Raw genomic sequence first — 22,220 nt, 5'->3', positions numbered from 1 at the left:
CTGGAACCTTCCAGGATACCAAAATCGAGGGTTTGTTCAAGCCCCTTAGATAAACAATTGTGGCGTTTGCATGTAATTTGTGCACTTGCCCCCGTGTGGCTTGCATCATCTCTACTACACGATGTCGATGCCAGGCAAAGCACTGCCCTGCTGTAACAGGTTAGCATACCGTGACAAGGAGAAAAGTGGGCACAGTCAGCCGAGATGCAGCATCTTTCCGGAACATTTTGGATCCACAGTTGGTTGAATCGTAGATATGGAAACCATGGATCCGGAAGGCTGTGTTCTGGCTTCCAGGCGCTCTCATAGACTAGACGCTAAGCACAAACATGCTCATAAAACACATCAAAGTGAAAAGCGAGAAGAGGGAGAAACAGAGGCGGTGGAGACATATGGTCTTCACCTCTCTTCCCTAATCCCCGCCCCCCCCTTTTCTTAGTCCTCCTTTTTAGCAACAATTTATAGTCTCCGTCCTTCTCTCTGAAGCAGTCAGCCTGCTTCATTCCCTAAAGCCAACAGCCCAAAAGCCTCCCAATTTCAGGTCACTCCCACCGGGCACTTCTGTCCAGGGAAACAATTTCAATGGCACAGCGCTGGGAACAGTATCCCTGGCTGAAGTGCTGCCAATGATCTGGCATCCGTGCACAAAGCAAGACTGTTACCAGCACTTAGGGAAAAAAAAAAAAGATTGCAGACTTAAGCAATATGCATATATGTTTCCATAGCAGATTGTGCCAGCCCACATAAATCTGTCTAGAGACCATGCTTACAGAGTAACTTGTTTTTATTAAAATAAACTCATTTATAAAAATTGTAAATATGACGGATTTTAACAGCTGCGCAGCTCCAGAAGTAAGTTTTCCCCATGGGTTGGCACAGTGAGAAGTCTGGAGTTTTGCTGCATAAGCCTGGCAGTTTGTCATACACAGAGTGGCATGACGACATTTGGGGCTGTTAGAGATGAGAAGTCATTCAGGGGGGCGTTTAAAAGCACAGCCCCTTTGCTCTTCAGAGCCTCTGCCACCTTTGGAACAGTGGCAACAGTGTTAGTAGGAAATAAAGCACTTTGAATAAAAAGTGGCAAGTACCCGGCTGATCTCCACGAGCAGGCTTCCAGCAGCTCTGTTGGTAGAGGCTTCCTTCTGTTGCTCATACCCTTCTTTCTTCCCTTTGTGAAAAGGCCGTTTTTCAAACATGATACCGTGAGACAGGCCAAAAAGACACCAAACTAAGATATTTTAAACATTTGACTACAGTTAGGGCAGCCTGAGAAATTTGCCTTAGCAAAAATGTCCTACAATTCTCTAATGGCTAGTTCAGAAGGTGAACAAAATTGGTCATGCTAAATGTTGCTCCCCCGAACACACTTTCAAATAGGCCAAGTCCTTCCCTGTTCCTTCAACTGCATGTTCCAGGTAAATAATAAGCCTATGGTAACAGCAGTAGAAATGAGCAGACCTGAAAAGCAAAAACAGTAGTGTATTTTTTTTTTCTGAGACAGGGTCAGCTGTCCTGGAACACATGTAGATTAGGCTGGCCATGAACTCACAGAGATCCATCAAACTCTGCCTCCTGAGTGCTGGGATTAAAGGTGCGTGCGTGCCACCACACCTGGCTTAAAAACAAAAAACAGCAACATTTTTTTTAATCTGTGGAAATATGCATGACTACTGAAAAAGAAACTACACTACACATCATTTAATATGGTGTTAGCGCTTCTTCCTGGACCCACTGGTAATTAAAGTTCAGGAAATAAGCTTTCTTCTTGTCTTCCTGCAGTGTAGTGTGTGTGTGTGTGTGTGTGTGTGTGTGTGTGTGTGTGTGTGTGTGTCTAAAATCTTAGAACTGGGCATGGTAGTTCGTGCCTGTGATTCCAGCCTGGTCTACAATGTAAGCTGTAGCTCCCAGGCCAGACCAGACCATGTCTTAAAAAGAAACAAAATTTTAAAAGCTTAAGACACAGATAGCCTTAGGGAAACGATACAACTAGCTAGGAAATACAATGATTCTCTGTTTCAAAGTCTTACCAGAGGATGCCAAATAGCAGTTCTTAAATATTAGGGTACATGAATATGATTAGGTCACTTTACTTAAAAAAAAATAAGTGGTCATACCCACCCCACTCCTGGTATAAAATGAAAATTTAGTGGCTCTCAGATGAGGTTGTGAATTTGCTTTTGACATGCAGCTGTGGTAACTTTTACATAATTGAACTAAGGCTTCATGTTAATAAATATTGGTCTAGGGCATACACGTGGTGTACAGATATGCATGCATGCAAAACACTCATACACATACAATAATAATAATATATATTGGTCTAAATGCTCATGATTAACGGAACAGTTACTGTGTTCTTGTAGAAAGACCTGAAGAATACAAGATACAAAAAGTCACAATCTCTGAGTAGAAAAACCCAACCCTAAAATTTCCAGTGATGAGGGGGTCAACATTGGAAAGGAAACTCTACTTGTTGCCAAGAACTTTCAAGCAGTTACAGACTTGCATTTCTCATGAAATCTCACAGCTTGATAAATTCTGGGTGTTTTTGATGTGTTGTCTCACTTTAGGTTCTGAATGGATGTCTGTGAGGTAGATGCTGCCTTTTGCAGTCAGCATATGGGAAAGCTGATGTTGGGAGAAGTTAAAATGCCCACGATTAAATAAACTGAACCTGGAAATCTGAATCCATCCTGATCGGTCCTACAACCTAACATTGTACACACGGCTCCGAAGAAGGCCGTAGCTGCATTGTTCAAGTCCAGTACACACAGGATAGAAAGAAATGCATGGGCATTAAAGTCAAAATGGTTACTGTCCAAGTGCCTAAATCCTCTGCCACTTGCTAGCTCTACCCAACTGTTGCTGCATAACTGACACAAAAGCAAGCTGCTGAAAACACCAAGTGCTGGGTGTGGGAGACAGCTTAGGGGTAGAGTGCTTGTCCAGAAGGCACAAGACCCTGAGTGCGATTCCAGCACCGCACAGGGAATACCAAAAAGGTACTTAGCTCACTAGACTGGGGGGGGGCAGCTGAATAGTTTGCTTACCTGGACCGGGTTTGAGTGATCTTTGTTGAACTTGCTCCCGTCTTTGTAGTGAGCAGGTAGGTTGTCTGAGGGACTGTTCTGCCTGAGAAGATTGCATTTGTGTGACTTGGAGGTACATCTAGAATGGCCTCAGTCACACTAGCAGTGGTCACAGGTATGACTAGTCGTGCAGTAGCATAGCTTAGACTCATTTCCATGTAGTCATGGGAGCCCAAATAAGCAAGAAGCAGGGTTCAGAGTCTCTTGAAGGTCGCTTACGCCTCCTCCTACTGCCTATCACCCCCAGTCACAGGCCAGGCAGGATTCCACCTCTTAGTAAGTACAGCCGCACAGCTGCACTGTAAGAATGAAGGTCCAATATATCTATTTTTGTCATCAAATGTACCACACACTGAGATCAAGTCAGACTTCTTGTCCGTTTTTACTCATGTGCAAAATTAAGATAGCGCCACAACTGACGGATCTATTCTGTCTTGAAGGGTTGACAGATTGTGCAAAGGACGAGGTTATCCTAACATCTCAGAAAACATTAGTCATGTTGATGCTAACATCCTCTAAGGCCTCTCAAGCTGGACGGTCTTGAGGATCTGCCAGGACAAGAGGAAAGGAGGCCAGCATGTCTTCCCTTGGGGAAGGATACTGATTGTGCTTCCCTTGGTTTTCTTCTAGCTGACGGTCCTGTAGGTATGAGGTGAACGTCCTTATGAGCTAGCTCAATCAGGGGCCAAAGCTCTCTGCATGTTCTTTCTAAACTCACCTCTCTTAATCCCTTTTAAGACTCCTCCACAAACCTGACACGGTGGCACACACCTTTCAGGCCAGTATTTGGGAGGCAGAAACCAGTGGATCATTGAGATGGACACCAGCCTGGTCTACAAAGCAAATTTCAGGCCTGGAGAGATGGCTCAGTGGTTAAGAGCACAGCCTGCTCTTCCAGAGGTCCTGAGTTCAATTCCCAGCAATCACATGGTGGCTCACAACCATCTACAGTGAGATCTGGTGCCCTCTTCTGGCCTGCCAGCATATATGTAAGCAGAGCAGTGTATACATAATGAATAAATAAATCTTTTTAAAAAAAGCAAATTTCAGAATAGGGCTACACAAAGAAACCCTGTCTCAAAAAACAAATGAACACTACAAATAGACAAACAGAGACTCCTCTAAATGGCTGGGACAGTAGCTCAGTCAGTAAAGTTCTGGCTTTATAGTATAGTCAGTAAAGTACAAGCATGAAGACCCGAGTTCAGATTTATAACATAACCTGGACCTTTAGATAGAGACTGAGTCCCTGGCTAGCGCATCTAGCCAAATTAGACAGCTCTGGACTCAGTGAGAGACTGTCTCACAAAACAAGGTAGAATACATCCGCTGTTGACCTCTGACCTTCACACACATGTGCACATGCTACACAAAACAAAAACCCTCTAGAACATGGCCCAGTGTTGTGACTTGGTTATGAAGTTTCTGTTTTCCCCATTTGGTGGTGCTCTTGAGAGGCAACTGGATTAGGAAAACATTAAATTCTTTGATGGATCAATCCATCGATGAATTCAAAGCTGGATGGGCTGGCAGGAAGAGGAGTCCGGTCACTAGGGCCTGTCTTCAAAGGATCTGTCTTACTGCTGTCTCTCCCTGGCTTCTTAGCTGTCAGGAAGTAGACAACCTCCTCTGCTACCAGCTCTTCACTCCTTAGGCCATAATACATTCGCTCACGGTTTAAGCATTAAGGCAGACTCTAGCCAGGGCAGAGCGGGGGCAGGGGATGATGGTGGTGATGGAGCATGCCTTTAATCCTAGCACTTAGGAGGCAGAGGTAGGTGGATCTTGCTCTGTAGACCAGGCTGACCTCAAACTCAGAGATCCACCGACCTCTGCCTACTGAGTAGTACTGGGCTTACAGCCACAGCCTGGCACAAAAAAAAAAAAAAAAAAAAAAAAAAAAGCTCTTTGGTTTTTTGTTTTTCTTTTTACTATTTGACAGTAAGACAATTTCCAATATGAGAGGAGGCTGTGGTGCACGTCCAGGAGATGTGAGCTGTTATATAACTGACTTTGCAGCTATCTTCCAAAACTTCCCCTTGCTTGCGCGTATCCTCCGAGGCCCACACAAACCTTCCTTTTCTCCCCAAGATTGCCTGTTTCTCTTGCTGTAGCTGATTGGACTTTTTTTTTTTTTTTCAGTGCTATAAGTTGAATTTAGGGTTTCATCCATGCTAAGCAAGCAGCCTACCACTGAGCTTCGTTCCTAGACTATAAAGGACAATAAAAACAGATTACCCTCTTCAAAAAGATCAATTCAACTGTAGGAACAAATGTAAAATGTAAAACCCTAACATTGCTAGGAAATGAAATAGGGGGAAGCCTAGATACTATTAGTGTTTTTTCTTGGGGAGGGGGTTCTAATGACCTTTTAAAGGAAAATGTACTGGAATGGACAGATTCTCTCTGGCCCCCCTCCCAGCCCCCCTGGCTAGAACTAGAATCTGTCTTAATAACCTCATTTTAACTCATCTCTGCAAAAGAGCCTGACCCTAAACATGAGCGCATACTGCAGCACGGGGGGTTAGGAGTTAACCTGTGGGTTTTGGTAGAATTCAGCTGGAAACAACAGGAAAACAGTTACCATTATACAAGGTAGAAGGAGGCGGTGTGTCTGTTGTCTCCAGCTCTGTGTCAGGTAGGACACAGGTCTGTCTCAGTTCCTGAGAAGTGTCCCTTAGCTATTTATTGACTGTGTCTGTTCTTTGTAAATGAGCCTTTTTTTTTTTAGCAACTCAAGTCCACGGATAGGTAGTGACACTGGATATTTTCAAGACTTTTTACATTATAACCTCTCTGTTTTGAGAATTTTGCAACAAGGTCTCCTTGTATAGTCTAGACTAGCCTTGGACTGACAAGCCTCCTCCTTCTGCTTACCAAATGCTGGACTTGTAGGCATGCACCACCATCATGCCTTTGTTTTAAATTATATAAAATCAAATTGCATTTTATGGCTCATGCCAGCATTTTTTCAACCCTACTTAAGACAGTAAAAACCCCTGACTCTTAAAAACAAACATCTGTGCTCTATTCCCACTTCCAACCAATTATTCCCATTTCTTTGGTGTAAAGAGGAATACAGATGCTGTGTTTCATTTCAGGTGATCTGATACCTTCACACAGATATACATGCAAGCAAAGGAGTGTACCTGAAATAAAAATAAATTTAAAAAAGCAACAATAAAACACAGAGCAGAGGGTTTGTTTATATTTTCCCTTTCTCCCAAACTACGAGCATTTCATTATACTTCCAGGTTGGCTATTTTTAATAAAAGAAAGAGTTAGGTTATCTGTTTTGTCTCCTGCAAGACTACCTGGGCTAAGGATTTTAAAGACAAGGCCTTTTGGGATAGAATGGCATGCTAGTGACTATATTTCATACCACAGCTGTGAGGTGAAGGTTCAGATGAAACCACAAAATTCATGTGAGAGTGGTAATTTACATTTTTCCTAGTGAGGTGGGGAGCCTGGAAAATTTTAAGAAACAGAAAACACACATATGCTTTGGTCCTAAATATAAAGCGTATTAAACTGAGTGAAAAAATTAATTACAGAATATAAGATTGAGGGTAACTTATTTTCTTCCTAAATAATTAAAGCAAAAGCTTGTCTTTTTTTTTTCAAGACTCTGATTTTCCTAAATATTCACCCCAGTAAATAGCTATAATTAGGATTCATCACACGTAATCAGTTTGCAAATTATTTCATGAATACATTATCTATTGCTACGGTCCTTTTTTTCTTCCCCTAGTCCCACAATGGGCTTTTAAAAGCTCATGCTTGCAGCTCACAATGTCCACATGTCCAGGGCATCCATATCCGGCTCACTTTGATCCGTGAAGCATTTTCGTCCCACCTCTTTGAAATCGTTTTGATTGGGCAGGAGTTCTGAAAACAGAAGTCTTCCAAGGACCCCCTCGCTGCATGCTAAGTGTTGTTCTCTTGATTCCCAGCCAGAGCAATGATGCTGGCAAAGTCGGTTACTCAAACGTAAGCAGTTTCATTTCCAACTTCGCGCGTTAAAATTATCTATCTTAAACACGTTTCTTTTTCTTTGTTTTAAAGCAGGCTCCAAACACTGCATGATTATAAAGCAAAACAATTTTTACAATGGGAAGAAATTTGAAAATGGAAGAAAGCAATGCTGGTTTGTGAAGTTCAACAGCCAAGTGTTATGGTTTGAATCTGGAAGGTCAGGGGGCTTTGAGAGCTGGGATCTAGCTTGAACTAGTCAATAGAAGTCAGTTCTTGAAGCATGCTCACCCCCCCCCCGCCCCGCCCCTTCCTGGATCCCTCTGTCTGCTCTTTGCTGTGCTGTGATATGGATAGCTACCCTATTTATTTCTCCACTCTGATGCTTGACTCAAAGACACAGGACTCAGCAACCACGTACGGATGGAATCCTTTGAAACAGCGGCTCAAGATAAATCTTCCCTCGGTTGTTTCTGTGAGGTATTTTGGTCATAGAGACACAAAAGTAACGAATACACCAAAACCTGAGGTATATAAACAAAAACATTGTAGCTCTTATAGGTATTTAGTATCTTTCAACTTTCATAAACGGAATAGCCTAGGTCAGGCTCTTCCTAAAACAGCCCTAAGCAAAGGATTGCAAAAAGTAAGTGGTTTCTTTCTTTCTTTTTTTTTTTTTGTTTTTCGAGACAGGGTTTCTCTGTGGTTTTGGAGCCTGTCCTGGAACTAGCTCTTGTAGCTCTTGTAGACCAGGCTGGTCTCGAACTCACAGAGATCCGCCTGCCTCTGCCTCCCGAGTGCTGGGATTAAAGGCGTGCGCCACCACCGCCCGGCAAGTAAGTGGTTTCTGTGGTAGGTGTCGCACCTCTAAGGGAGAGATGACAAAGGAAAAGGGAGCTTCCAGTAGGGTTTGAACTTGGAGAAGCTCCAGTGAAGACGGCATCTCAGATTTATCCAAAGCAGGAGAGACAAGGCTTTTCTGTAAATACAGCATGTATTAACAGTGGTGCAGCCTCCTGGCACCCAGTCTACTCCAGGTGGCAGGTTCCCAGTGCTTGAGGAGGTTGCTGTTGACCCATCCTGGAATGCTGACCACCAAACGGCGATGGTGGAGAGTGGGGGTAACGTACAATATCTATTTAAGAGATGCGATTAAGAAAGTGGGTTTTGCTGAGGATGACGTGGCTCGGTGGTAGAGCACTTCCTTACAGTGTTCGAATCCCAGCATGGTTGCAGAGTGAAACAAGGCTGGAGCTATGACTCAGCAGCTAGCCGCACTGGCTCCTCTTTCAGAGGTCCTGGTTCATTCCCAGCACCCTCAGTGTTGCTCTCAGCCATCTGCAGCTCCAGTTCTAAGGTAGCTGACACCCTCTTCTGGCCTCTGGGGGGCGCTGTACACATGTGGCATACAGATAACTGTGCAGGCAAAACACCCATACACACAAAACAATGTTAAGGAAAAGAGAAAAGGAGGAAAAGAGAGAAGAGGAAGAAGAGGGGTTTCAAGTCACGCAGGCCTAGGTTTGAGTCCTGCTTCTTCCTCTTTTGTGTGACAATGCCCAATGACTTAAGCTAAGCCTGTTTTCTTATTTGTAAAGTGAAAATGGTATTAGAACCCACCTCTAATCCTTGTGGGGATTTTGTGAGGATCAATAGATGGGCTGTAGACCATAGATGAGGTGAGACTTCTCTGTATTACAGAGGTGACCCAGATGCACGTTAGAGATGGTGTTGGTGAATTGTGGCTTTGTTTTCCGTGACAGAAAACCCGGGTTGACTTCTGGGCTCACACTTTCTTATAATCTGAGTTTCACACAGAACAGACTAAATTATGCAACACTGGCCTCTCCACTGAAGTTAAGTGAACATGGGCATTTTTGGGTAGGGGGAGCTATTGATTGAGACAGGGTCTCAAGTATCCCAGCTGACCTCAGGACTCAGAAGATGACCTTGACATTCTAATGCCCTTACTACTTCCCAAGTGCTGGAATTACAGGTGTGTGCCACTGTGCCAGGCGCATACAACGCTAGGGATTGAACCCAGGACTCCATTTATGCTAAGCACATACTCTACCAATTGGGCCCTGAGGTACACAGGGCTTTCAAATGACAACAGAGACTCACCAAGCCTGGTGACTCGGTTTTGTTGAGTCACACTCATGACAACTATTTTAAGAACTGCCAATGACTTGGAGGAGCCCCACAACTCTTACACTACATTTTGGGTTTTCCAACCACCTTCTCAAAAATGGGCCTTTCGCTGGGTGGTGGCGGCACATGCCTTTAATCCCAGCACTCAGGAGGCTTTGCTGTCCTATCCTTACTCAGTTTAAGGGGCAACAAGATGGCCCAGTATATAAAGGCACCTACCATAAAGTCTAATAATCCAGATATGATCCCTAGAATTAGTGTGAAGGTGGAAGACTCCCCAGAGCTGTCCTCTGATCTTCACATGTGTGTTATGATGAATATACACTCACAATGTTCTTCTAAAGTAAGAACTAAAAACAAGTTAAGCTTTTAACTTTAAAATTTATTATAAATGATGCACAATAAAAGGATACATTTGAAATAAATTATAATAAACAGCAAAAACTATTATGTATAATCCCTTTATTTATTTTTGCTTTTTTTGAGATAGTCTCAAGTAGCCAGGCTGGCCTCAAACTTACTGTGTAGCTAATGAATGATCTTCCTGTCTCTGCCTCCAGGGCTGAGATCACAGATGTATTCAATCACACTCAATTTGTACAATATTTAGTAATATGCACATGTTCAAATGTTATCAGTGTTTGGCATTTTTAATAGGTATATAAGGCAGCATCTGCTAATTAAGGTATTCAAATTACTGAATCTTAGAAATCTTTTAAACATCCACATAATAAAACTATACTAAAATCTAAACTCTTGAGCGAGGTATGTGCTCACTGTACACTGGGTCTGGGGTTCCATCCTTACCATCACAGCATCAACAAACCACAGCCTCTCACTTTAGTTACCGCTTTCTATTCCTCTCAAGCACACGTTCCAACAGATGCTGCCCTGTAAGCAAAGCCCTCAGTGTCCCACCGAACACTGTATAGAAGCAAATGGCTTCAACTTTAAGAAAGAAATGTATTTTTGGTATCAGTAACCACAAAATTCACATTTATAGTTATATATGCATATAAAGAGAATTTTTAGAATATAACCTAAATACAACAGTAGAAAGATAAACAGTTGTCAAATAGAAAACTAGTCACTTGTCATTTGTTGTATATATAATTACAAAGTAAACAATACATTTTTAAACCTTTATTAGCTCAAATTAGAACTATAAAAATGTTTACCCAAAAACATTAATTTTTATATTAAGTACAGAATTGTATTTGAGGCCCTTACAAATCACAACTTTAATTTTGGCAGACGGAGAAAGGTATTAGAGGAAAACAAAGACAAAGAGATGGCAAAAATACAACAAATACAACTCCAGTCTAATACAATAACCTACTAGGAAGGGTCAAATTAAAAGTGCTTTGCTAACAACAACAACAAATCCAATGCTGCTAAATTATTATTAAATGCCACAAAATATTACCAAAATAGCTTTAAGATCTGGAAAAACTAGAACTATTACTATTGTTACAGTGTTTTGCTCAAATAAAAATCCACACTTATCAGTTATCTTACCACACGTACATAAATATCAGGAAATTTAAAATACTTTTACTATTTTAATCTTTTTTTGAAGATACAATATTTAATTTTATCTTGCATCAGTTATGTCCAAAGACAAACAGGAATTGAATATAAAAATACTTGATGCAATGACATCATGATCTGGAACAATTGAAGTTTTCTACCGCTTGCTCCATTTTCTATGTAAAAGGAAGGAAAGAAAATAGTTAAGTTTCAATACTTCATTCATGTAAATTCCTGGTAAGTTATTGGTACACTTATATATGATTTAAACAATAGTATTATATACATAGCATGTACATATCTTAGTATACTAAATAAATATTCCACACATCCTCCCCATATACTAGGTGGCTATACTGGCAACCTAAGTAGCCTTTAACATGTATTTTTCAAAATTAATATTCCTATCCCTTCTATAAAGATCAAGTAAAAACAAGTGGGCTACCTTTGTTTATTCTTGAGAAGAAGTCTTACTATCTAAACTTGATTCCTGTGCTTCAGCTGCCCAAATCTGGGATTAGAGATGTACACTACCATACCTGCCTTAAACACTTAAGGAGAAAATGCTGTTTTAAAAGAAGCTATATATCTACTAAAACATACAAAATATTTTTCAGTTTTATCGATACTATGGAGCCACTACTTATTATAGAAACAACCTAATGAAGTTCTAGATTTGTGATACATTGAGTTTGTGAATCCATATCCTTCATATAAGAATGGTCTTTGAATTAGTATTTTTTGGTTTTGAGACAGTTATTTTTGTAGTCAAGCTGGCCTTGAACATACTATTTAGTAGACAACCTTAAACTCTGATCCTTCTGCCTATACCCCAGATATTGTTACTGCACCTTGGTCGGTCTTTAAATTTTTTTTTAAATTTTTTTAACATTTATTTATTTATTACATATACAATATTCTGTCTGTGTGTTTGCCTGCAGGCCAGAAGAGGGCACCAGACCCCATTACAGATGGTTGTGAGCCACCATGTGGTTGCTGGGAATTGAACTCAGGACCTTTGGAAGAGCAGGCAATGCTCTTAACCTCTGAGCCATCTCTCCAGCCCCCTCGGTCTTTAAATTTTTATAAGTTAAAGGTTTCAGTCATCTTTAAGGGTGATATTATATGGCAAAAGGAGCATAAAATGTTTTGAGTTAGCCAGGCATGGTGGTACACACCAGAATCCCAGCACCGGGGAGGCCTAAGCAGAAGGTAGATGTTTATGAGTTTGAAGCCTGCCTGGTCTACATGAGTTCCAGACAACTGGTGCTACATAAGGAGACCCTGTCTAAAAATAAACAAAAAACAGTTTTAAGTCAAAACTTTACCTGAACAAGAACTGTTTTGTCATAGTCCCTGCGATGCTCATAAATACACTGGCTGATTACTGCATACAAGTTTTCCAGCTGGAATATATTATATTCCTGACTTTTCTTAACAACAGTCCTCAAAAGATTCTAAAAGAAAACAAGCATATGTGTCAAATTAATTCCTTGCAGTAAGTTTTTGCTTAGTGAACTGTTATAAAGGCAGAATGTAGGCAGACTAAGTCACTGTGGAGACATGGCAGTTTCTGGCAATGATTCTTTTACATTTCCTTCATTCTGTAGCACCCGTCTTAGCCCTGGGTAACTCTTATTATCCCCAAACTATAGCATAAGTGACTAATTTCGATTGTATACACAAACATCTCCAGACATTTTTTAAAATAATCTATTTAAATATTTAAGGCATGCTATGTGCATGCCTGCTGCCCAAAAGTGAGAAGAGGGGGCTGGATCCCAGTGGACTGAGTTTAAAGCCATCATGTAGGTGTTGGGGATTAAACTTAGGTCCTTAAGAGCTCTTAACCTCTGAGTCAATTCTCCAGGTCAGAACATCTTTTTCTGAAGGACAAGGAAGCTAAAAGGAATCTGTTAATTAACTATTAGTCTGTAATCCAGTGTGCGAGGAAGAGAAAAATGCCTAGTGAAAGCATTATTTCAGCTTAACATACTTTTAATTGCTTATGGTCCACAACAAGTGAGGGTGTAGGCTGAGAGAGAATCGCCAGAGCCTTCTCTACGCTGATGAGATGCTGCTGCTCTACTTGAGACCGTCTAGCTCGAGTCATTCGCAGAATACACATTTCTAGAGTAAAAGATCAAACAATTATTATTTGGTTCACAAACATAATGCCTAAGGCAAATAATAATTAGATTAATAACAGAATATGTACTTAGGTTATGACATGCCATTTGCATTAAAAAATAGCATACGGTTTAAGAAGTATTTGGCTGGTTGTGGTAATCCCTCCTGATCTACATGAATTCTAGATCAGTCAAAGCTACTCAGTTAAGCTTTGTCTCAAAGCAAACAAAAAAACCCCAACAGAAACGTAACAATATTAGAAATAATTCCTCAAATTGAATATTTAGGAAATTCTTTAACAAGTACCTTGAAATTGGTAGGAAGGTATCACTTTCTCTTAACAACTAATAGGATCTGATTACTAGAAGTTAATATTAAGCTGGGTGCTGATGGTATAATCTCTTATTTGATCAAAGTCTTTTCAAGTCTTTGCCCATTTACTTGACTCATTTAGTATTCCTTTTGTAGTATATGGCTGGAGGAAAAAGTCTGCATCTTCGCTTCCCTCTTCCCATACCCCCCACCCCCGCACATGGGTTAGTGGTTGGCTTCCATTCTCTTCTGTGCAGTAGTTTGCTCTAATACTGTGGTTGCACTCAATTAATTAAACATTTTTGAGATTTTATTTTTATTATATGTATACATGCGTGTTTGGTTTATTAGATGAAAGGGTAAGTAAAAATAAGGCCATTTTTCTAGTTAGTTAACATTTGTGCTCTGAAAGATGCAAAAAACAATGAAGTGGTGTGACTTGTTTAGGAATTGAGTAAAGGTATATTTACCATTTAAGGAGAGACTTACCTTTTGATTCATTTTCATCAGGAATCTCTATGATCTGGGAGCTAGAAGCATCTCTATTACAATCAATTTTATCTTTTCTCAGTTCTGTACACTCTGTAGTTTGATTAGCTTCTTCAAGTTCATTCTCAATATTAGAGATACTTGAGTTATTTTTCAAGTCTATGTTGCTTTCAGAAGCATTTTGCTTTTCATTTTCCTCTACTGAAGACTCTTCTGTGTTTCCAAGCTCAGTGTGTTCTGTGCTTGTATGCTGACTTTCCTCTGTGTCACTCCTGATTTGATTGTATTTCGCGTGTGAAAGTTTCCTCCGCTTTACTGTGTTGTCTACATGCCACTTTGACTTAGTACGAATTTTCCTCTTCAGCTGAGCTTTAAGGAATTTAACAAAAGAAAAAGATAAAGAATATCTAACAATTTTCTTAGTTTTAAGGAAGAGTTTAAAGAGAAAAAAAAAAAAAGGTGAAAAAGTAAAGAAGTCAAGAAACCATAGTACTTCCACCTGGCTGAAATACAGAAACAGGGAAGCACTGTGACAAGAGTGAGAAATGGAAAGGTGTCAGCGGCACACGCCTGTAATCCCAGAAGAGGCCAGTCTGGTCCACAGAGAGAGCTCCAGGACAGCCAGGGATACAGAGAAACCCTGTCTCAACAAAACAGAAAACAAACATCTGAGCAGCAGTTTAGTGTGAAATACACTAAATAATTGAAAGGTAAGAGTTAAAATAGCTTACGCTAATATAGCTAAAATATTCTGACCATATTACAATTTCATTTTTAAGCTGATGAGGTTAGCTACCATTAACATCTTCACTTTACAATGGAAGAAACAAAAGTATAAAGAACTTAAATAATCTGTCTAAGGTAGATACAGTAAGACAGTGCTTCACTGTCTTGGGAAGAGGTGAAACTTAGTAGAAATTACAACAGGAGAGAACATAGGGTAAACTTGAAAGACCATTATGGAAATAGAATTACTAGAACTTGGGAGATAGCTGATTAGTATATTAATAAAGCAAAATGCAAGACAGAGGACATGGAGAGTATAAAAGAACTTCATAAATGAAAATTACTCAACAGTACTTACCAGGGGTGCTGCAAGCCACAGGAGGACAGGGTGCCTTTAGCTTTTCATTCTGCTCTTGGTCTAACCTCTTATCACCAGCAGAAGTAGAATTTTGCTTCGGCATGACATGGTAATAAGATGGCGCATATCTGGAGGAGCTACAACCTTTTAAACAGATAAGTTTTCAAAAATTATTTCCAGAACTCAAAATCATGCAAAGAATGAAAGGATTTATTTAAAACATCTTCTTCAATGCCTAAGCATTTGTCTACCTCTTTTCTTCCTGGATTCCTGAAGTTCTTCACAAAGCTGCTCAAAGTCTTCATCAAGCTCTTCTTTGATTATTGCATAGGCCGTGTCTCTTAAAGCACAGGCTCTGTGCCTAATAAGACGGTCTGAGAAATAAGGAAATGGAATTCTTAGTATTTTTCCAAAAGTAAACTTAATGTTTTGGGTAAAGAGAGTAATCACTACAATTCCTCAACTTCATAAGAAGAGTAAATTTACCAGAACTTTTATATTCTGGTTTAGGCGATAACCTAATGATTTGGATATCTGATTCAATATTGCAGCCTGCATCCAAAGCATTTTTGCCGTGCTCTATTAAGATTCAAAATATCAGAAGAAGGGCAAGGGATATAGCTCAGTGTGCTTTCAATTATTTTAAGGAACTTTTCAAATATATCTTTAATGCCAGCATAGGGGACTGAAAGGGTGAAGCAGGAGCTCAAGGTCACTCTTAACTACAGCCAGGTCAGGTCAACCTGAGCTACACCAAATTAATAGCGGCCCAGCATTCTTTAATCCCAACACTGGGGAAGGAGACGTAGACAGATCTCTGAGTTTTAGGCAATTAAGGGCTATACTGTGAGACTCAGTCACAAACAAACAACTCCAAATGAACAAAAGAACCACATCACCACCACCACCACACACACACGTTGTTTAATCCTTGCTATTCTGGATCTCGCTCTGTAGATAGACCACGCTGACTTCAAACTCAAAGATCCGTCCTGACTCTGCCTCCCAAGTGGTGGGATTGAAAGGTGTATACAACTACCACCCTGCAAAAGGAACTTTTAATAGTTCCCTACATAAATCATTCTAAGTACTACATTTTAGAGGTCTAATGATAGCCCAATTAAATCTATACACATAGGTACCTATGCACACATGTGAGTATACATACGCATGCACGCACACATACCTTCAATATTACTATTAATATTAGGCAAGTATTACACTCCATTACTTATGCAATAAAAATGTGTCCAAGCCTAAAAGCACATGCCTATAATCCCAGTCTTGAGAGGCAAAGACAGGAACACTGTCAAGTATGTTTTAACTAAAGAGGATCTAGGTTCAACTCCCAGAACCTATAAGGCAGCTCACTACTATTGGTAAATTCAGTTCCAGGAAACTGGACACTCTCATACAAATACACATGCAGGCAAAACACCAATGCATATAAAATAATAAATAATTAATCATTTTTTTTAAAAGGGGGAAATACTTTGAAATCTTAAAGGGAATACTTTGAAATTCATTTTATTAGTGTTTATCTTTCCACTTTCAAGAAGCATAAACAAGCTAATTTGTCTCATTAGTGTAGCTGTTCTCAACCTAGTGGATGACGACCCCCACAGGGGTTGAATATCAGATATCTTGAATATCAAATACTTACAATTCATAACAGCAGCAAAATTACAGTTATGAAGTAGCAACAAAATAATTTTATTGTTAAGGGCCAGCAAAACTTGAGGAACTATGTTAAAGGTTGAAGATCACTGCATTAAAGGATATATCGTGTGGTTAATATTTGGGAACGTGAGTGGAAAAAAAAAAGTGCATTCAAATACTTCCCTTGTCTGTTCCTGGTACTGTGACCCTGAACAAAGTTTTAATCTTTCTTTCTTTTTTTTAGATTTATTTATTTATTTATTTATTTATTTATTTATTTATTTATTTATTATGTATACAACATTCTGCCTCCATATATGCCCACACGCCAGAGGAGGGCGCCAGATCTCATTACAGATGGTTGTGAGCCACCATGTGGTTGCTGGGAATTGAACTCAGGACCTCTGGAAGAACAGTCAGTGCCCTTAACCACTGAGCCATCTCTCCAGCCCCAAGTTTTAATCTTTCTAAATTATACCTTTCTCAACCATAGAATGGGATAAGGCTATTGAGAGAATGACATGATTTTTTTTAATGTAAAATATTTATTATAACGTAACATCCGACATTAAAAAACAAACCGTCAGCTGGGTGATAGCAGCGCAAGCCTTTAATCCCAGCACTCAGGCGGCAGAGGCAGGCGGATCTCTTGTGAGTTTGAGGCCAGCCTGGTCTACAAGAGCTAGTTCCAGGACAGGCTCCAAAGCAACACAGAAAAACACTGTTTCGAAAAAACAAAAACAAACAAAAGCATCAACCCTTATTAAATGTTAGGAGCCCCACACCAACCCTGAAAAGAAATTCACTCATGCTCACCTCCAGGATCTCGATCTGGATTGTATTCTAAAGCATTACTACAGATTAGATCAATATCCTGCAAATAGTCTTTCACAGTCAAATACTTATGTAAATCAATTTTACTGATTACAGATGAAAGGTCCATTGGTTGCTTTATCACAGTGACATAATCAGGAACCTAAAATTCAAGCAAATGACCAAATCACTTAATAAACTCTACACATAAAAATAATTAAGTTTTTCTGCAAAGGCAATACAGAGGAAATAGTATAAATAAGAATACTTTTCTTCTGTTTCAATCTATTTCTGCTTTATATTTAGTCCTATTCTTGGTCAGTTATATTCTCCAGTAATATACACTACTTTGTTCCTCATGCCAACTGCAATCCATTCTTCAGTGTTGACTTAGGAAAGGACTCTGAAAATACTGCGAGACAAACCTGTATTCAGTATTCAGGATGCTCAGACAGGAGGATTTTTGAGCTCCACTATAGCCTAGACTATATGGTAATTCCAGGACAGCATGGACTACAAAGCCAGTTCCTGTTTCAAAAACCAAAAAAGTCCTAACTCTAAGCTCAATTTTGATTCTATATATAGTGGTAATACCATGTGGAATTAAAATATTGTCAAATTTCTTTTGTTTAGATGGGTAGAAAAGCTAATTGTTCTCTGCAACAAAGGAAATAGATTACATAGCTCTTTAAAGTCCATACATGCTTAGGACACTGAGTTCACGTGTCCATATAGAGAAAACAAGTTCAGAGTAGAGCAGAACACCTACATAAACTGTTCAAACTTTCTGCTTTTTTTTTTTTTTTTAAAATCATTATGGCTTATAAATATTTCATCCAGAGAGGAAATTAGTAATACCTCATCAGGATCAACAGGCTTGGTAAACACTCGGAATCGCTTATCAATAGCAAGCCTATGTGTGACATTTCTTAAGAAAATCCTGAGTTCTCTAAATGTATCTTCTTCTTGTTCTTCCAGCTGTTTAACTTCTTCTGCTGTCAGCGATCTTGGTTCAGGTGGTGGTGCTACTGGGAGTACCTCCAAGGCCTGCAAAACTTCATGTGGATGGAAGATTTTAGTTAATACCCTCCACAAAATGGAGGGCAACAAATGACTCAAATCATACAGAATAAGACTTTGAGGGACTATTTTCTTTACATCTGATAGGAAACCAAGAATTTAGTCTTATCCCTACATACATTCCAGAAAAAACTAATTTACAAACTTTGAAAATACATTATTCTTTTTTCTTTTTTTTTTTTTTTTTGTTTTTTGAGACAGGGTTTCTCTGTAGCTTTGGAGCCTGTCCTGGAACTAGCTCTTGTAGACCAGGCTGGCCTCAAACTCACAAAGATCCACCTGCCTCTATCTTCCGAGTGCTAGGATTAAAGGCATGTGTCTCCAATAACCAGTGAAAATACATTATTCTTAAAACAAGAATATTTTAACTATGAAAAGTCTTTAGTTTGTGAACTAATGTGAAAAAAATGTGATGCTCCAAATATATCAAATTTTTAACTTCCTTTAAGGAAGACAATGAATATTCAGGACTAAAAGAATAATCAAGAAAGGGGACTGGAGGTGGCTTGATGGGTAAGACTGCCTGCCATCAAGCCCCTGATCTGAGTTCCAGGAGTGACTTCTACAAGCTATCTTTTAACCTGTGCATGCACACACATAAAGATAAAAAAATCTAAGCCAGGCAGTGGTGGCACACACCTTTAGTCCCAACACTTGGGAGGCAGAGGTAGACAGATTTCTTTGAGTTCTAGAACAGCCAAAGCTATACAGAGAAACCATGCCTCAAAAAACAAAGAAGAAATGAGGGGAGCCCTCTCTCAAGAAAGAGCTCAACAGTTAAGAGCTTCTGTTGATCCTGCAGTGAACCTGGGCTCATTCCCAGCACTGATATCCATAACTCTAGCCCCAAGTTAAGTAACTCTTTAGGCAGCAAGGAAAGATAAAGATAGAAACTTTACAAGAACCAAAAGTGAAACTGTGACACTGTGTGTATGTTAAAAAGTTTAAAAACCAAACAAACAGAAAAAGGTGGTGGTACTATAGGTAAAAACACATTACTAGAGCTGGAGAGGTTGCTCAGTGGTCAAGACTACATCCTGCGCTCAGTTCCCAGAACTCAAATCAGGTGGCTCACAACTGCTTAAAACTCTAGTTCCAGGATTTCAGCCACCCTATTCTGACCTTCACCAGCACCAGCTCTCATGTGTGTATACCTCTACACAGTCAAAAATAATCTTGAAAAGAAAAAACAGTTCTAAAAATGAGCCTGGAAGGACAGGCTGGGGCTATTCTATGAAACACCTTATGTGCCTTAAGAACACGTTAGTCTATTTTAGCAGGAAGCAGAGGTATTTTAAACAGTAAACATGTCACCTTCATAACTGAGGGTTTGAATATCAGGTAAATGTCAATTTATTAACTGTTACTTAGTTCCATTTTCTTAAAAATATTCTCTATTAGCTGAAATAACTAACCTGCTTTCTTTTTTGACACAGGAGGCTTTGCAGCTTGTTTTAAAATCAAGTCTTCAAAAAATTTGGTCCGTTCTTCCTTATCTGGTAACTGGACATTAAAAATCTCTCCATAATCATGGGTAAACAATTCTTGTACCTTAAAAAAATAGATATAACATATACAGAATATTCATATATGCAAACACAATGTACATTACTGCACTTAATCAAACAGTATGTTAAACATGTATTTTTAATTTGAAAAGTCTTTTAAAAGTAGATAGAGGTTAGGGGAGATTATTATGACATTATTTCTCATTTTTGCATCTACCATAAGTTATGAGAATCCAATAGCGCTCCTGCATAACATAGCTATCCCACTTGTGAGCACTTTTCTCTTTTTCAGGTCATAGGATTGAAACCAGGGTCTTGGGTATGCTGTATTCAAGTGCTCTACCACAGATAAGCCCAGCACTTACACCATTAAGTGTAAAAATGAAATACTATCCTTATACACATTATGGTCTAATCACTGATTCACTGAAAACCAGAAAGTTAAAAGCTGAATGATTTATTTATAGTCACACAAATTATTCATTCAAAAATAAGCAATTCCTAGGTGGTGGCGTCACGCATCTTTACTTTCAGCACTCAGAAGACAGGTGGATCTCTAAGTTCGAGACCAGCATAGTCTATTGAGAAAGTACAAGACAAAGCTACACAGAGAAACCCTGTTTCAAAAAATACCAAAAAAACAAAAAAGCAATTCCTCATCCTGTGCCACACCCCTACAAAATGTACTGGAATATACTGCAGAGTTTACAATACAAAAGAGAGAGTTTGGGCAAAAGTATCCTCTATGAGTGAACAATACTGTTCCCAGAAAATAAGGTAATAAAATGAAAATCTCAAGGCCAGGAACATGGTATCTCCCTACAAATTACTAGTCAGTGAGGCCTCAGAGGAACAAGAAGAAAACAAACAAAACCCCACATACCAGGGCCATTGCTCTTGGTTTGGTTTTTGTACCATAACTGGATGATAAGACTCTACCACTGAAGACATCACTCAATTAAATAAACGTAATACATCACTGTCAAAAGACATCAACCTGAAAACTCCGAGGAAACTCTACTTACTGGCTAGCTTACATAGTGCCAGAAGGTGCTATGTAGGCAGCTAAGGCAGAAAACCATAAATGGTCTTCTTACCTAACACTAGGCCCACTACAACACTGACCTGATAGCAATAGTGATATGATGGTTATGGGAGTAACCAGATACTACCTGTTTGGATATAAGATCTGCTCCACAGGAGAGTTTTACTGTCTGGTATTGTAAACCTGATCAAAAGCCTAGAATTAAAAAGATCATAGGCCTTAGCGGGGAACCTACTATTGTTTTGCTAAGTAGTTATGTTGTCAAACTGCATTCTAAATATTTTTATCTATACCCATAGATTTATATAGCTCTCAACTTTGGTCAGAGAAGCTTTATACAGTTGGGAGAGCTTAATACACAGATTCTTAATTGGTTGAAGTACTGAGTATAAGCAGCTGTGAATATTAAGCTACAGATGGGGTCATCTGTATCAATCTCCTACCATTAAGCTCACATATGGGGAGAACTGTGAATGCTTATCTTTGGACATGATGTGGCAGCTGCACACATCAACTCACAATAGATGTGGTTTTACCTGCCCATCAAAATTCCAGCATGAATGGGGAGGTACCTCTGAGGTTTTTCCTTCTGGATAAGCTTTTGAGGGTCTTCTTTTGAGAAAAAGGCCACTGGTAGGCTGCTCATGCCCTAGTGGACGGCCCATATCCACGCATACATGAATAGCAATAATTAGACTCACAGGGCTACTAACAAAAATTTTAAGTCACGAAATTGAGAGGTAGATGAGGTAGGCAGCACAAGTAGGAGGGGGTAATAGATTGATACGATCAATATATATTGTATAAATATATGAAACTTTCAGAGTAAGAAACAGCAAAAAAAAAAAAAAAAAAAAAAAAACAAACAGCTTTTTGCCGATGGACTATAGCTCAGTGGTAGAGTAGCTGGTTGTCATGTACTAGGCATTCTATTTGATCTCACTATCTTTAATGAGAGAAAAAAAGAGACAGAAACATCCAAAATACCTACCACAGGGATTCAGACTTATAGGTTATAACTCATTACAAGATAATGAAAAGAACATGCAAAGGAACATCATAAAGGAAGATGTTAAAGATTGAGTAATTCAAAAGGCCAGTGGTGGTGGTGCACTCCTTTAATCCCAGCACTTGGAAGGCAGAGGCAGGTGGATCTCTGAGTTCCAGGCCAGCCAGTGATATGCAGATATGCAGAGTAAACATATTGAATTAAAAAAAAAAAAACCAAAATCAACAACAAAGAAAGACAACACACAAGAAAGTAAATATGGCATAACACATGTACATTCTAAACAGTAAGCACATAACACAAACAAGTAACAATGGTGTATTTGATAAAGACTATTTATTGATTCATT

At 39.4% G+C, this 22,220-nt stretch overlaps 1 protein-coding gene across 2 annotated transcripts in view; it reads right to left on the bottom strand.

Moving 5' to 3' along the window:
• Positions 1 to 9,573: 9,573 nt before the first annotated feature.
• Positions 9,574 to 22,220, bottom strand: part of Atad2 (ATPase family AAA domain containing 2) — a 44,388-nt gene continuing 31,741 nt past the window's right edge. For both annotated transcript variants that reach the window (XM_050145139.1, XM_050145138.1), the window contains exons 20-28: positions 19,725 to 19,860; positions 18,088 to 18,284; positions 17,233 to 17,392; positions 15,009 to 15,131; positions 14,758 to 14,901; positions 13,674 to 14,042; positions 12,739 to 12,872; positions 12,071 to 12,199; positions 9,574 to 10,918 (exon numbers count right to left, since the gene is read on the bottom strand). In XM_050145139.1, the coding sequence (XP_050001096.1) occupies positions 10,874 to 10,918; positions 12,071 to 12,199; positions 12,739 to 12,872; positions 13,674 to 14,042; positions 14,758 to 14,901; positions 15,009 to 15,131; positions 17,233 to 17,392; positions 18,088 to 18,284; positions 19,725 to 19,860 (1,437 nt within the window). In that variant the 3' untranslated portion in view covers positions 9,574 to 10,873. The remainder of the gene's footprint in view (positions 10,919 to 12,070; positions 12,200 to 12,738; positions 12,873 to 13,673; positions 14,043 to 14,757; positions 14,902 to 15,008; positions 15,132 to 17,232; positions 17,393 to 18,087; positions 18,285 to 19,724; positions 19,861 to 22,220) is intronic.

This window comes from Alexandromys fortis, unplaced genomic scaffold, assembly GCF_014885135.2.
Source record: "Alexandromys fortis isolate MF-2015 unplaced genomic scaffold, M_Fortis_MF-2015_v1.1 scaffold_2_1_26212458, whole genome shotgun sequence".
NCBI lineage: Eukaryota > Metazoa > Chordata > Mammalia > Rodentia > Cricetidae > Alexandromys > Alexandromys fortis.
The sequence above is the reverse complement of the archived record's forward strand: the minus strand, read 5'-3'. Positions and strand labels throughout refer to the sequence as shown.